Below are 15,543 nucleotides of genomic sequence, written 5' to 3'. Positions count from 1 at the left end.
GAAACATTCCCCAGTGTCTGGCATGAGCTGTCGTCCATCCTGGGGGCCAGAACCTCCTGCCCCGGCTTCACCTTGGGGCTCAGAAGGCAGATGTCCACTTCCCCTGGCCATTTGGCCCAGCCTGTCCCTGGGATCAGGGTGCCCAGCCCCTGTCACCAGGCCGTGGACCGTGAGGGGCCTGCGGGCTGCCGGCGGCGGCTGCAGCCAGCATCTGCTGGGCCCTGCCTGCCGGCCAGAGCCGTCGAGGCACAGAAGAAGGAGGCAGCCAGGCTCCTGCTTCTCCTGCTTCCTTGCCTCTTGGGGTGCACTTGGAGAGGGCCCGACGGGACTGCGTGGGAGGGCCAGGGGTACACATGCCACCTTTCCATCCTGTCGGGAATCCCCACGTCTGCTCTCAGAGCCGGAAAGAGAACCCTCCAGAGAACCCAGGAGGGGCCGGCCCTTACCCTGGCTCTGCACCGGGGACAGGGCTTCCCTTTACTCCCCTGACAGTGTCCTGAGGTCGGTGGGGTCTACCTCTTTTGCAGATGAGGAGACCAAGGCCCAGGAAGGGCCCTTCGTGAGCGGGGGTCAGCCGGGCCTTGGATTAGGGAATCGGGGCTCGCGGGCCCCCTGGGGCCCGACCCCAGCGGAGGCCTGTGGGCCGTGAGCATGACAGCTACCTCCTCCCAGAGCGTGGCTGTTCCAGGCCCCGTGCCCAGAGCGCACCTCCCTCAGCCACTGGGCAGGCGTCATCAGCCCATTTTGTGGAGAAGGAAGCTGGGCCTCAGGAAGGGGAAATGCCTTGCCCTGTCCCCGGGCAGTTCCAACGCCAGCCTTGGCCAACACACTGGCCCCGGCGGGGGAGGGGGGCAGCTTCAGTGTCCGTCCGGGCCCTGCCCTCGCTGGCTGGGAGTCTGAGGGCCAGTCTGGCCTGTCTGGGCTCGGGCTGCTCCCATGTTATGTGCAAGCTCCGCCCCGCCCCCCAACCTCTCCTATCTGGGCCCGTGCCCATGACCCGGGAAAGCATTTGGAGAACTTCAGAGGTTTGAATTCCCATCATGGGCTGCTGTGGCCACCCCAGAGTGGCAAGGGGGAGCACCTGACAGGGTGTCCAGAGACCTGGGTTCCTGTCTCCAAACTGCCACTCACTCAGTGGCTTTGTGACCTTGGGCCAATCACTTCTCTGCTCTGAGCCTCCGTTTCCCTGTAGAATGGAGCTAATTTGTGCCCCCCTCACAGGTGAGAACACATGGGATTGGATTTGTGGGTCTGGAGAAAGCCCCTTTAGGACCCGGGGCATCAGAAACCAGGCTGAGAGAGCCTGGGGCAGGCAAGTGACCAAGAGGAAGTAGGGTGGGGCAGACTGTCTCGCATCCTTCTCCCTAAACTCCTTTGGCTCCCGTTGCCCTGCGACATCTCCTTTTTTGGAGTTCCAGCTCCAGGTGACCCAGGGCAAGTGACTTAGCCTCTGTGAGCCCCAATTTCCGTGTCTGTCCGGCAGGGAGAAGCATCGTTCACTCAAGGTGAGGCTGTGAAGGTTGCAATAACTGAAGTCAGGAGCTGAGCCCTCAGGGCCAGGCACAGTGTAGGGCCATTCAGGGGGAAGGGCAGAGATCAGGGACTTGGGCACTAGTCCTTGCCATGGAGATTCCCAGCCGTGTGATGTGGGTCTACAATGGAGCCTCCCTGAGCCTCAGTTTCCCCATCACTTCGAGAGTGTCAGGGCTAAGAGAGGAACCCTGCAGACCCATAGCTGCTGCTCAGGGAATGATGAAGGATGGGGAAGCAGGGGGCTGAGGACTGGGAATCTTGAGGTAAGAGCCTGGAAGGAGAAGAGGGACCAGCAGGACATTCCCTTATGGAGTAAGCAGAGGCCCAGAAAGGGGAAGTGAGTCACCCAAGGTCTCACAGCTTGTGACTGGCAGAGGATTTGAACCCCGGTCTGTGTGCCTCTAAACCCACCGCTGTCACCTGCCCCAGGAGGCTTATGATGTGGCGGTGACTCACCCACAGTTCCCTTGATCCCAGCCAGAGAAGCCAGTGCGACAATGGATGGCAGCCAGCTCAGCTGTGAAGGGGTGGGACTCTGTGGCCTCAGTGGCCGAGAGGTGGGGGAAGGTGAGAAGGGCCTCTCAAGTCGGCTTGCCTCTGGAAACTCACGGAGCACCTTCCTGCCACACTGTCCTCCGATCCCCACAGCACGCTGGGGAGAAAAGCAGGGGCCCCTTTGACAATGGGAAAAGTGAGGCTTATGGGTTGCTGGGACCACATAGGATGCGTGTATGCCCAAGGCAAGTGTCTGACAAGTTACCGACGTGCACCCATCCACACACACATTTATCCACCCGTCTACTCATCTGTCTATTCATCTATCCCGTTCACCCAACTGCTTCATCCATCCACCCATCCATTCGTTCACTTGCTCATCTCCCCACCCACTCATCCATCTGCCTGTCACCCACCCATCCAGACACCCACCCATCCATCCGTCCATCTATAATCCACCCACACACCCACCCACCCATTGGGAATCCACCCACTCACCCACCCATAATCTACCCACCCATCCATCCATAATCCAGCCATCCAGCCGTCCACACACCCACCTACCTAACCATAATTCATCCATCTATCCATGATCCATCCATCTGTCTGTCCTTCTGTCCATCCACACTTGAACCCCATGGTTGGCATTGGGAAGGCTCTGCAGGTGGTGGCTAGGAGCCTAGGTTAGGGACCTGAGTTCCTCTGTGACCTTAGGAACATTCCCAAACTGCCTACCTCTCTGGAATGAGAACAGCAATAGTTCCAACCTTGGGGGGTTGTTGTGAGGATTACATGAGCTGATGTAAGGATGGTGGTAGGTAAGATTCACTTTGGCTGTGATTTGGGGGTCAGACCACATGGGGCAGAGGGGTACCACAGAGGGGTAGGTAAGGAAGGTCCGTAGAACACCTACCGCAGTGTCTGCAATCGGTAGGCACTCTGTAATTATCAGCTGTTATTTTCTCTGGGGACCCATCTTGTTCTGCCCTTCTTTGCTTCTGAATGGTTTTATAGACAGACTCACAAGCTGCGCACGTGTAGGCATCAGGGGTTTGGGCTGGAGGCCTCTTCCACCTCCCACGGGACCCCGAGGGAAGCAGCAGAAATGTGGGTTTAGGTGGAAATTTCCGACTTTGGAGCCCTTGTGAGGAGAGCAGCCTCATCTACAGTAACTTGGCTTTGCTCTGTTAACTTTAGGGTCTTCTAGCGACCGATTCCTCTCCAGCTGGGGTCTGGGAAATGGCAACCACTGCTGACACAGCCTTGAAGACAGCCACTTGCCCGCTCAGCACCGTTACTTAGAAGATAGCATTCAAGAGGTAAGATGAAGGTCACTGATGTACATCTATCCATCTAGTCATCCATGCAACGAAACACTTATCTGTCTACTTACCTATCCACTCACCTCTCCAGCCTCTCAGTCACCCATCGTCCACCCACTAGCTCCACACATCCCCCCAACCATCTGCCATCCGCCTATCTGTCCAGTCCCCTACCCAATGCATCCAGCCATCTTTCCTTCCACGTATTCACCCATTTCCCAACCATTCACCCACCATCCCAGCCATTCATCCATGCACCCAAATACCCATCTGTCCTTCCATCCACCATCCATCCATCTAGTCATCCATCTGTCTGCCCACCGACCCATCCATCCATCTGTCCATCTCTTCATCCACCTACTAATCCATCCACCCAATTCATCGAATTATTTTCTATCCACCTAACCCATTCATCTTTCTGGCTGCCACCCATCCACCCATCAGTCCCATTTACTCATCGTGCGCTCAACCACCCACCTGTGCATACATCTCTCACCTCATACATCAATCCATCGTGTTCCTCATCCATCTCCTACTCTGCTGCATATTCCCTCATCCTTTTGTCTGGTCAGTGAACATTTCTTGGGTGTTCCCTTTGTGCCAGGCCTGTACCAGCCTCTCTGGACCTCTGAGGTTGGCCAGAGATGGGGCCTGGGCAAGCTCAACTCTTACTTAAGGTAGAAGGCAGCTTCTGGCCATAACAGGAAAAGCCCAGGGCCAGAGGATCCCAAAGGGTTCTGTGGGAGTGGTGGCCTTCAGCTGATCCCTGACAGATGGGAGGATTATAAAGATGCACTTTGGCTGTGATTTGGGGGTCAGACCACATGGGGCAGAGGAGTACCACAGCACAACCCAGTAGAGGCCTGTTGGTGTGTCCAGACAGGAGTGGCCTGGACAGGAGGGAGGACATAGGTCAGGAAATGGTGGACAGCTTTGAGAAATCAGGAGTCAAACCACACAGGACCTGGTGAGGGAGTGGATATGGAGGCTGAAGGAGAGAGAGAGAAGACCAGGCTCCTGGCTCAGGCACCTGGGGAAGTGGTCAGGTTGCCAAATGGCTCTATGAGGAGGGACAGGAGGGGAGGGTGAGGATGAGGAGGGGCAGGAGGGGAGGGTGAGGAGGAGGAGGGGCAGGAGGAGGGGGATGGGAGGACAGAGAAGGAAGAAAGGAGAAAGAGGGGGAGGAGGAGGGGGAGGAGGGAGAGGGGAATGGGCGGAGGGCTGAGGTTTGGGAGAAGAGGAGGAGCCATACTGACCACATGGTGCTGCGGGACATCCGGCAGAGGAGGCTCGGGTCTGGGGAGGCAGCACAGACCAGGCCTGTCAGGGGTGGGGCTGCCCCTCAGGGAAAGCTGCTCTGGGGCATTGGTTCCCTGGCCTGGGTGCTGCGTGAGCTGAGTGCGAGCCGGCGGCCGGAGAGAGCTGGGGGGCGGAAAGACTAGGGTTAGTGGCGGGAAATGGAGCGGGCGGGCCCCGAGGCGGGGAGGGCTGGGGGCACAGGCTGTTTCTCTCCTCGCGCCCAGCATGCGCTTGGCACAGAAAACCTGCACTGTGTTGACCCCGGCTGTGTGCAGGCCATGGTGTGGGCAAAGGGCGTCTGCACACTGGGGAGGGGAAGTTGGCGTGGAAGGGGCAAAGGGGATTGTCATCTTCTTCCCCATTGTGAGAATGGAGATAGTGCCCCCAGCCCTCCATCTCCCCTCCACGCCAACTCTTGGCCTCCTCTCGGGCCTGTGGTGCGCCAACATGTTCGGCAACCCCCACCCTGGCTGTCTGTCTGTCTGTCTGTCTTATCGCCACGCGGTAGTGCCAGGGCCTGAAGGACTGAGACGGGCACTCAGTCTCAGGCCTGCCATCTGGCCCTGGGGCCTGGGGGTGATGGGGGTCGGTTTCTCTCCCACCCTCTAGACTGGGAACTTGCGGCTTAGTGGCCGTGTGACCCTGGGTCTGTGACTCAGTCTTCCTGAGCTTCAGTTTCCTCATCTGAAAAATGGGGATAATAGTCATAAGGTTGCTGAAGGGATTCAGTGAGATCATTGGAGCTCTTAGACCCCGGCTGGGCATGGAGTGAGCGCACAGCAGGGATTGATCACTCTACTCCTGACTCTGCAAGCACTCTGGCCGGCGGAAAGGCCAGGGCGGGGGGAGGGGGGGTGCTTGAACCCCTCCCACTCTTGTAGTTAGTGTTTTCTTGACATCTGAGACTGAGGGCCCCCGCCTTGCCCTCTTTCCCTCCCGGATGTCACTGAAACCTGAGGTGCCCAAAGCCTCGGGACGGGCCATGCAGTGTCCTGCTCCATCCGGAGGCACCTCCCGGTGACTTTTGGGCCCCACCGTTGGGTCATGTGGTAGCTGCCTCTCTAAAAGCTCCCAGTCCAGGCCCTGTCGTGCCCTGAACGCCCTGGTGGCCTGGAGTCTGTCTGTGTCCACAGAGCTGTGGCCGGCAGGGAAGTGGGCTCAAGAGACAGCAGGGCTGGGGACAGCTTCTCCATCTCTCGGAGGCGTGTGGGTCTGTGCTCTCCACCACCCCTTCTCTGTCTGCTGGACTTGCTTCACTCCCCATCTTCAGTGTCGAAGTCACCTCGTCTAGCTCAGGTAGCACACCCCGGGGCCTCCGTCCCGGTCCCCTCCAGACAACACCTGGGATCCCCACTGGCCGACCTGGGCATCTGCCAACAGTGATACCAACTGTTGACTTTACTGTCTCATCCAAGCCCCCGAGTTACTTTGTGACCTGGGACAAGTCTCAAATCTATGAAATGGGGAGCCGGCCTCCTTACTTGCTGAGGGCTCTTCTAGCAAAACGAATCTATAGCATTTCTTATCTGATCTAACTATACGCATCCATTGAGCAAGAGTCAAACAGGCCTGCGTATCCCTGGTTGAGGATATTGTCCCACATTTCTTCAGTCGAGTCTTTACAGACTCCAGAGCTGCATGACCTTCTTGCCACACCTGTGTTTGTGTCCACGGAGTGCGCTTGGGATGTTTGGCAAGTTTGCGGTGCTGGGGTTTCTACTCATGGGTCCTCTTCTGGATCTTTCTTTGTGGTGATGCATTCACCAAGAGCCTGGGAGAGGCTCCCCACACCCCTGACATCACACACACACACACACACACACACGCACACATGCACATACAGGGCAGAATGGGGCCACAGGGAGCTGAGGACTGGACTGATACCTGGAGCTCCAGCTCTATCTCTAATCCTTAGTTTCTGGGTCACTTTGGACAGTGACTCTGCTCATACTCTCAGTTTCTAGCTGAGAAACGGGAGCAAGGTGTGAACGTGACCTTGTTGATTTTTTCTGTATGGTTTGGGGAGGAACATCAGCAGAAGAGGGGTTTCCCAAGCCTGTGTGACACAGTCTGGGCGGGTCCCAGGTACCCAGCCCAGGCAGACACACCAGGAGTCACTGTAGCTCCCTTACTGGCCTGGGAGCTGGCCGGGTGCGAGGCTCCCCAGCTGGTGGGAGCAGCACGCCAGGCTGGGCTCTCCGGCCTTTGAGTCTTCCGATTCTGTCCCTTGCAGGCCTCGAGCTGCTCAGAGCCCCAGTTGGAGCAGCCATGACCTGCTGGACGTCCCTCAAGGCCTCCAGGCCACATAAACCCGCCCTCTGCGGGCCGGTGGACTCCCGCCGGCATCTAAGTACCCGGGGTCCTGGCCACCTCTGCCTGGAGGGTCCAGGAATCTGGGGCTGAGCCATCTTCTCGGCGCAGTACTCGGGGCCCCCACAACCGCCGGCTGCCTGCCTCCTGGCCTGGGCGGAAGCAGCGTCCACCATTACAGCCCTAGGCCTCGGCACCTCAGACCCATGGTGAGGGGGTCAGCTGGAGTAGCGGTGGGGGGAGGATGGCCGTGTGAAAAGAGGCCCCCGCAGAGCCTGAAGTCCCCAAGGCAGGAGACCTCGCATTAGACAAACCGGTTCGCATTTCAGCTCTCCTGCTTACTGGCTGTGTGGCTTTGGGGAAGTCACTTAACCTCTCGGAATCTCCGTTCAGAGTAGAGGTAATGGTAATGACAGTAGTCACCTTCTTGGGGTTTTGAGCGGAGAATCTAAGACCGTTTGCTGATGGGTGTGGCCTGCTCCCTCTGCACTTTGAGGAGTGGGCAGGGAGAGCCACGACCGTTATATACGTGCCAGCTCTGGGGATCCAGAAGCACCTGGCAATGGAGACAGACCCTAGGAGGGGTTTGCAGCCTGGCTGCTCATGCGGACTTCTCCCGCACCTGTCTCCCAGGTGTTTGAAGCAGAGGTCAGATGTCATGCTCCCTCCGAGGCCCTGGCTGCACCTGGTCACACAGACCGGGGCTAAATCCCAGTGTTGCCTCCTCCCGGCTGTGTCACTTCCAGTGTCTGGGTCTCTGGTGGGTGCCCAGCCACCTGCCTCTCTGCCTCTGGCCCGGCTGCCCTGAGACCTCCTTACCTGGGGCTTCATTGTCTTCTGGGCACTCAAGGGCTCCCAGCCTCGTCTAACACTGGCCTCCTAGTGTGACCAGGTGGGTATTAGGGGTGGATGGGGTCCTCATTGGTGGGGAGGAATATGCCCAATTCGTCAGCGCCCTGGCCAGGCCTGCCGGCCGGGGGTTGTCCCCCTCCTTCCAGCCCAGCCCCGCTGAGCCAGGCTGAGGGCCTGAGCACTTGCGGGCCTGAGCACTTGCAGCCCTGATGCTAATGGCCAGATGGCCTCAGTGCCCACAGGGCCAGGCGGCACCATGGCCTCCGGCCTGTAGATGCCTCAGCCTGGCACCAACAGGCCAGGCCGGAGCCAGCGGGGCACTGGGGGAGGGGCAGCTGCCGGCCTGTCTGGGGGCTGAACCTGTGCTATGGGCCAGGAGAACAGTGTTTGTCCGGCTGTGGGTGTTACGCCGTGGGACATGCCTGAGACTGCTTGGTGTGTGTGAGTGCGTGCGTGCGTGTGTGCGCCAAGCCCACCGAGTGCTCCCCTGGCTGGGCCAAGGACGGAGACGCTCCTGAGTGCCCCCTACGTGCTGTCATTACAGGTGAGAAAGGCAGCGAGGGGGAGGTCCCTGGGCTGGGGTCAGTCAGTGATCCCTCTGGGCCCTGAATCGTGGACCCCCTCCGAGCTACCGATAGGGAGGCAGGGGGCGTGGTGTGTGGGTGCTGAGAGTGGGTGCCTCGGGGCGGAGCGCTTGAGCATCTGCAGGGTGTCTTCGGGGCCAGGCTCTGTTCGAAGCCCTGGAGGTGAGACAGCAGTGAACCAAACAGGGAACTCACAAGGCTCTGGTGACCAGTGGTCTCATGGTGGGAAAGGCCCCGTGCATGGCCTTCCCGTTACTATTACCACATTGTTAGGTCAGAAGTCGGTGCTTTGGGGTTACAGTGACGACCTGGGGGGGGTTACAGTCTCCCATGGGTGCAGGAAGATGCTTCTGTGGCATGGAGGCCAAGGACTGAAGGGGGTGATGCAGTGGGAGGATGTCCGGGTGGAGAGTGTGCGGGACAGTCCTGAGGAACAGCGCGGAGGCTGGGAGCTGCAGCGGGGCGAGCGAGGAGGAGCCTGGAGGTGACATCCGAGGGGCCCCAGACTCCACTCACGCAGGCCTCGCAGGTGCCAGCAGAGACCGGCTTTGAGCAGAGGATGGACAGGCTCCCCCTGGCTGCCTCTGGACTGGGGTGGGGGCAGGAGCACGGAGGTTGGCGAGGCGGCCACCATGCTGGTCCAGGTGGGTGATGATGGGGACTCCGGCCATGAGGGTGGGAGAAGAGGTAGGATCCTAAATATACTTCGGAAGCAGAGGCTTTGGGGTAGGGCTAAGATGGGTTGAGGATGAATCCAGGGTTTTTGGCCAGATCTCCTGGGAGGACCGAGTGTCAGTTTTCCAAGCCAAGAAGGAGGGTGAGCAGCTGGCTGAGGAGGGAAGATGGAGAGCTCGGTTGGGGGTGAGTGAGGGTGCAGGCGGCCGCCGGCCACGTCCCAGGGCCCTGGGTGGGGGCAGAAGCCTGGGCCGGGGGTGGCCTGCTCTGCCAGCCCCTCTGTCTTCTCTGTTGCAGGAGCCGCCCCCCGCAGAGCCGGCCCAGGGGCGAGCCAGGGCCCCCCCATCCCCGGGATGACCTCGGCCGGCAGGACCAACCCCTACAGTATCGTGTCATCGGAGGAGGACGGGCTGCACCTGGTCACCATGTCGGGCGCCAACGGCTTCGGCAACGGCAAGGTGCACACGCGGCGCCGGGGCCGAAACCGCTTCGTCAAGAAGAACGGCCAGTGCAACATCGAGTTCGCCAACATGGACGAGAAGTCGCAGCGCTACCTGGCTGACATGTTCACCACCTGCGTGGACATCCGCTGGCGCTACATGCTGCTCATCTTCTCGCTGGCCTTCCTCGCCTCCTGGCTCCTGTTCGGCGTCATCTTCTGGGTCATCGCCGTGGCCCACGGCGACCTGGAGCCGGCCGAGGGCCGCGGCCGCACGCCCTGCGTGATGCAGGTGCACGGCTTCATGGCAGCCTTCCTCTTCTCCATCGAGACGCAGACCACCATCGGCTACGGGCTGCGCTGCGTGACGGAGGAGTGCCCGGTGGCCGTCTTCATGGTGGTGGCGCAGTCCATCGTGGGCTGCATCATCGACTCCTTCATGATCGGCGCCATCATGGCCAAGATGGCTCGGCCCAAGAAGCGGGCGCAGACCCTGCTGTTCAGTCACAACGCCGTGGTGGCCCTGCGCGACGGCAAGCTCTGCCTCATGTGGCGCGTGGGCAACCTGCGCAAGAGCCACATCGTGGAGGCCCACGTGCGGGCCCAGCTCATCAAGCCGCGGGTCACCGAGGAGGGCGAGTACATCCCACTGGACCAGATCGACATCGACGTCGGCTTCGACAAGGGCCTTGACCGCATCTTCCTCGTGTCCCCCATCACCATCCTGCATGAGATCGACGAGGCCAGCCCGCTGTTTGGCATCAGCCGGCAGGACCTGGAGACGGATGACTTCGAGATCGTGGTCATCCTAGAGGGCATGGTGGAGGCCACGGCCATGACCACGCAGGCCCGCAGCTCCTACCTGGCCAACGAGATCCTGTGGGGCCACCGCTTCGAGCCTGTCCTCTTCGAGGAGAAGAACCAGTACAAGATCGACTACTCCCACTTCCATAAGACCTACGAGGTGCCCTCCACACCCCGCTGCAGTGCCAAGGACCTGGTGGAGAACAAATTCCTGCTGCCCAGTGCCAACTCCTTCTGTTACGAGAACGAGCTGGCCTTCCTGAGCCGCGATGAGGAGGACGAGGCCGATGGAGACCAGGACGGCCGCAGCCCCCAGGCCCGGCATGACTTTGACAGACCCCAGGCCGCTGGCGGCGGCCTCGAGCAGCGGCCTTACAGACGGGAGTCGGAGATCTGAGCCTCCATGGGCCAAGGTGCAGCATCCGCCCCGCCAGGGAGAGGCCCGGCGTCCCGCGAGGGCCCTGGCTTGGAGCAGAACGGGCCAGGTGCCCCGGTTGCAGACTCAGTAGCGTTTTAGATGTTTTATGTTTCTTCACAGTGGCCTGGTAAGGTTGGCGGGAGAGTGGGCGGCCAAAGTGGGCCGCCCCTGGCCTCAGAGGCCGGAGCAGGTGCAGGGGCAGGGAGGGGGCCTCTTGGGGTCCGGGCCAGGAGCCAGGGGCTTCTGCCTGAGGATAGAACTGCAGCCTGCCCGGAGGTGGCTCCACAGCCATCCAGCCTCTGTGGGTGAAGGCTGGCCGGCTGCAGCGCATCTCGCTGGTTTTTAACTTGGGGAGAAACACCGGTTTTGGCTTTCTCAACCTTAGCTTGAGTAAGACTGTTTACAAAAAAAAAAAAATTAACACATGATTGACAAAAAAAAAATTAATTTGTGGGGGTTATAAAACGGACAGTTAGAATTCCACTGGTCTGCCAAGGTGCAGGCTGTTCGACGGGGGCTCCACGAGGTTCCCCGAGGCTGGACAGGCCTCTCCTCTGTGAAGGCCGGGTGTGTGCTGGGTGACGCAGCTGTGCGTGCAAGCTCGGGGCTCATCCATGGTTCCTTCTGCTCACGGGCAGATTAGATGGTGTTTGTGATAGAGAAACCAAGACCATGTTAATGATCATAATAAAAGCTTTCCAGAGTCATAGAGGTGGGGGTAGGGGCTGGGAAAAAACTAGTTTGAACTTTTTGAGTTTGACTTTTTGTACCTTAGAGGTGCGTCTCAGGGCTGGATATGGGACCTGCCTGCCGTGGAGGGCCCGCTCACCACCCCCCCAAATGCACACCAGATTTTCCTGTTTTCCTTCTCTCTCCTTTTCTGCCCAATAGCCCCTTCTACAGTGAGGGACGCTTGGAAAATGTTGGAGTAGATGGCTCTGTGGGAAGGGAGGGCGGGTTCCCAGACAACCAGGGAAGCAGATTGGCCCCATTCCCACTGGACCCCAGTGTGAGTCGTGCCTTAGAGACCCCGGGTGGGCCAGCCCCAGTTGTTTCTGTTTTTATCGGACTCGCCCGGCCTCCCAGCTGCCCCCGATTCCACCATAAAGTCCTCACCAGCCTGCGTGTCTCAGAGGCCGGGCGGTCCCGGTGCTGTCGGCCCCCGGGGCAGCACAGGCGAGTGCAGGTGGCTCCCAGCCGGGCTGCCCCAGCTGAATGGCAGAGGGAGGACCTTAGACGAGGTGTGCACTTGTCAGCCGAGATGACCGCGAGTGGCACTTGCATCCAGGCACCCTCATCAGGAAGAAGTTTGGAGCTGTCGGCTCTGCTGGCCCGGAAGCAGGCCCCTGGACCACGAGCTGCCCCGTGTGGGCTTGTTCTTGGCACAGGATGCAGCTGGCGGGCATGGAGCTGGCCAGGCCCTTCCCAGGACAGCTAAGAATTTTGTCCTCTCAAATGACCCGGCCTGTAAGGAAGTCCTTAATTAGAAAGCCCACACGTGTCTCCCCAGCCTGCCGGCCTAGGCCACTCCGACCCGTGCCCTCCAAGACAGCTAGGCACCCAGGACTCTGGCCCAAGTGGGGAAACTGAGGCAGAGTGCAAGGTCACGCAGGGGGTGGGTGGGTCTTGGGAGGCAGGGAGAGGCCAGGGGCCTGGGGTGGGGGCTCTTGCCTCTCCCCTCCTCCTCCACCAACCCCCAGGGCAGCTGGAGACCTGGCCAGAGGTCAGAGGCCTTGGAGGGTCTGGGCATGAGCTCTCATACCCACAAACACCATGGTCCCATACCCCGAGGGATGTGTGACTGCCAGCATCCTGCCCCGGCCTCAGTTCTGGCTGGGATGGTTCGGACAGTGGAAGCAGCTCTTTCGTCTCAGGATCTGCTGGAGGGGCCTCAGCTCCTTCCCAGCCCAGGGCCTGCCTTCCAGTCCTCAGCCTGGTTGGCTCTCTCCGTTTTAGCTCTGAGGGAGCAAGGGTAGCGTTGATGCGGGAGGGCTGACCTGCCCACCCCCACCCAGATTGTCAGGCTGAGCCAGGGAGGGATGAGGCGGCCCCAGCGACTTGGGGCTGGCATAGGGGCCTGCGTTCCGCTCTGCCCGGCAGCCGGAGATCCTTCCAGAGCTGGGTGGGCCAGGGTTCCACTGCCACCATCCAGAGCAGAGCCCAGGGACTCTGGGTCCCCCAAGGCCCATGCTGCCTCGGTGGCTTGGTGCACCTCCTCTCAGGCCTGTGTGCCCCCCAGGCCCGCGCTGGATGGTTCAGCCCCAGACCCTGCGGGAGAGCACCCTGAGCTGCCTTTCATCTCTCGCCAAAGGCAGATGCTGCGTTTTCAAACTCTTCTGCCCTCTTTTTTTCCTTCCCTGTATTTATTTATTTATTTATTGCTTGTGCTAAAGACCAAAATAGTCTCCCTCTTTAGTGCACTTGAAACGGGAGGGTGGATGGGAGGAGCCGTGTGTGTGCAGACCAAGGAGTCTGTTGTCCCTGGGGAGTGTGTGCCGGATTGGGGGGGGGTTGCCCATGTATGTGCGTGCGTGCGCACGTGTATGTGCGTGTGCGGGTGTGTGTACCCATTTACTCCCACCCTCGCCTTCCCAGGCACTGGGATTTCCAAGAAGTTTCTTGACAGCCTGAACCAGGAGGTGTGGAGGTTGGAGTGGGCCAAGACCGTGGCCTCTGGGGCCGCCCTTCTCCCTGAGACACCGAGCTGCTTATGTGGGAAAGGGGCCGTGCTGGGGGGTGTGTGTGTGTGGGTGTGTGAGCACCGAGTGTGTGGATTCACAGGTGCAATCATCGTCATCCCTGTTCAAGCAAATGTGTGCAATTACGGCTTTGCCTGAGTGCACGAGCGTGTGGGTTCCCAGTTCGTGGGACTGTCGTACAGATGTGTGCCCGCGATGAGCTCCCTATGTGTGTGTGTCTGGGCTGATGAGATATATACGTGGTATGTACGTGTGTATATACACACACGTACTTCTATGTATTTTTGCCCAAAGGTGCGTGTGTGTGAGTGTGTGTTTTATACGCGGGCATTGGTGTAATGTTTGCCAGGCTCTCCGGCTGGGCACGCAGCGCTCAGGACGGACACCGGCTGCGGCCATCGGCACAGCTGAACGCAGCAGTCCTGCTGGCCCTCTGCCCTGGTTATGTCCACACGGGAATGCGTGCACCGTGTGTGCCGGCGTGAGGCTTTCGTGCCCGCGGGCACAAGGTGTGTGTGGGTGAGCGCTTGCATGTGGATGGCGTCTGCATGGGTGCGTGTGTCCCCGTGAACACGCAAGTGCACGTGGTACATTTGTGTGGCAGTGGTGCCGGGCTCTGCGAGCAGGGCTGGTTCCTGTCTGCTGCGGGCAGTGTGTATGGGCACGTGTGAGCGTGTGCAGGTCCCAGGGGTGTGTGCACACGAATGTCCGTGGAAGCGGTGTGTCCACGTGCGCGCCCGCGCATGCTGCTTGGGACATGGTGGCCACCCCCCCGTGCCCTGCTGGTGCTGTGTTCCCCCCCCCCCCCGGTCCCTGCCTGCCCGAGGGTCCCGGCGGGGGCCGGGGGGGCGGGAGCGGGGGCCTGATGGGAAGGAGGCCCCTGCACAGGGGTGTCTGCCCTGCGTGAGGTCATAGAATGTCCAATCTATTTTAAATGGTGAAACTGGAGAATTTTCATGTTATTTTCAATACATAGCGGTATCTAAAGACATAGGCCACGAGACTAGACCACATTAAATGCATTTTGATCTCTTGGAGTGCCACCGTGTGGAGATGTGTGTTTGAAAGTCCCTGCCTGGCATGCTTGGGCTCCTTCAGCCCACTGTGACCTGGGGCCTGGGGGGCCGGGGTGGGGGTGGGCCATGGTAGGAGCCCTGGGAGAGAGGACAGAGCCCCGCCCGCCCGCAGACCCCCGCGCGCTCTTCCAGCGGGCTCACGGCCCCGCAGTCCCCGGTGACCGCACACCCTGTCCCGCACGGGCCCCGGAGTGTGCCCTCCCACCTCCTCACACTGGATGTGACACTTCCCCAGCCGGATGACCTGGGGCCACTGCCCTGTCCTCCCTGGGCCCACACCTCCCCACTTTTCTCCTTCCTTCTGCAGCCGTTCGGTGAGCGCGTCCACACACGGCCGTGTGCTGCGTGCAGGAGAGCGGTAGCTCTTCTCTGGGACTCCGTCCCCCGGGAGGCCCCGCGAGCCCGCAGCCCTGGTTCTCACCACAGGACAGAAAGCTGCGGTGGGCAGGGGGGCCCGAGGACCCCTACTGCAGCCTGGCACGGTGACAGGGAGGACCTGGAGCCGTGATCTCCCGGAGGGCAGACGGGGGCCGCCGGCACGAGCAAGGGCACACGCAGGGAGGAAGACAGGCGAGGCCCATGTGGGGGAAAGGAGAATTTTATCTGTACCAAGGGCTCGGTGTCTGGGATGTCAGTGGCCTTCTGGCAAGAGGCCCACAGGCAGAAAATTCTTCCCTTTGCCCCGACTAGTTCCCTCCCTGGAGAACTCCTCTGCATCAGTGAAGGACCCCAGGGAAGCTTTCATTCTGTGGGATTCAGGTGATGATTCCAGACCACAAGATAAGGAGCCCAGGCAGTGGTGACATGCAGGGATGAAGGACAGGAGGTCGGGAGCGGCCGGAGGCAGGGCATGAAGGCTTCTTGGAGGCTGTTCGTCTGGGTTGAACCTGGAGACAGGGAGCCCTTGAAGGTGGTTGGCTTGATCTGGGGGTGAGGGTGGGGCTCCCCTCCCCTAGCCCCGGAGCCCTCCTTGGTACCCCAATACTGGAATCTAAGCCAGTTGGGGCCAATGAGCTATGGCCTGCCCCAGTCCCCCA

The 15,543-nt window shown here is 60.2% G+C and overlaps 1 protein-coding gene across 3 annotated transcripts in view; it reads left to right on the top strand.

Annotated features, from left to right (window-relative positions):
* KCNJ12 (potassium inwardly rectifying channel subfamily J member 12) overlaps nucleotides 1-14,467 on the top strand; it is a 43,863-nt gene extending 29,396 nt beyond the window's left edge. Inside the window, exons 2-3 of one of the 3 annotated variants that reach the window (XM_081805566.1) lie at nucleotides 3,226-3,347; nucleotides 9,368-14,467. In XM_081805566.1, the coding sequence (XP_081661692.1) occupies nucleotides 9,424-10,710 (1,287 nt within the window). In that variant the 5' untranslated portion in view covers nucleotides 3,226-3,347; nucleotides 9,368-9,423 and the 3' untranslated portion in view covers nucleotides 10,711-14,467. Of the gene's footprint in view, nucleotides 1-3,225; nucleotides 3,348-7,029; nucleotides 8,356-9,367 lie in introns of those variants that run through there. The other 2 variants (XM_031020631.2, XM_081805567.1) reach the window with 2 other exon arrangements.
* Nucleotides 14,468-15,543: the final 1,076 nt, after the last annotated feature.

This window comes from Leptonychotes weddellii, chromosome 15, assembly GCF_054177405.1.
Source record: "Leptonychotes weddellii isolate Sample4059 chromosome 15, ASM5417740v2, whole genome shotgun sequence".
NCBI lineage: Eukaryota > Metazoa > Chordata > Mammalia > Carnivora > Phocidae > Leptonychotes > Leptonychotes weddellii.
The sequence above is the reverse complement of the archived record's forward strand: the minus strand, read 5'-3'. Positions and strand labels throughout refer to the sequence as shown.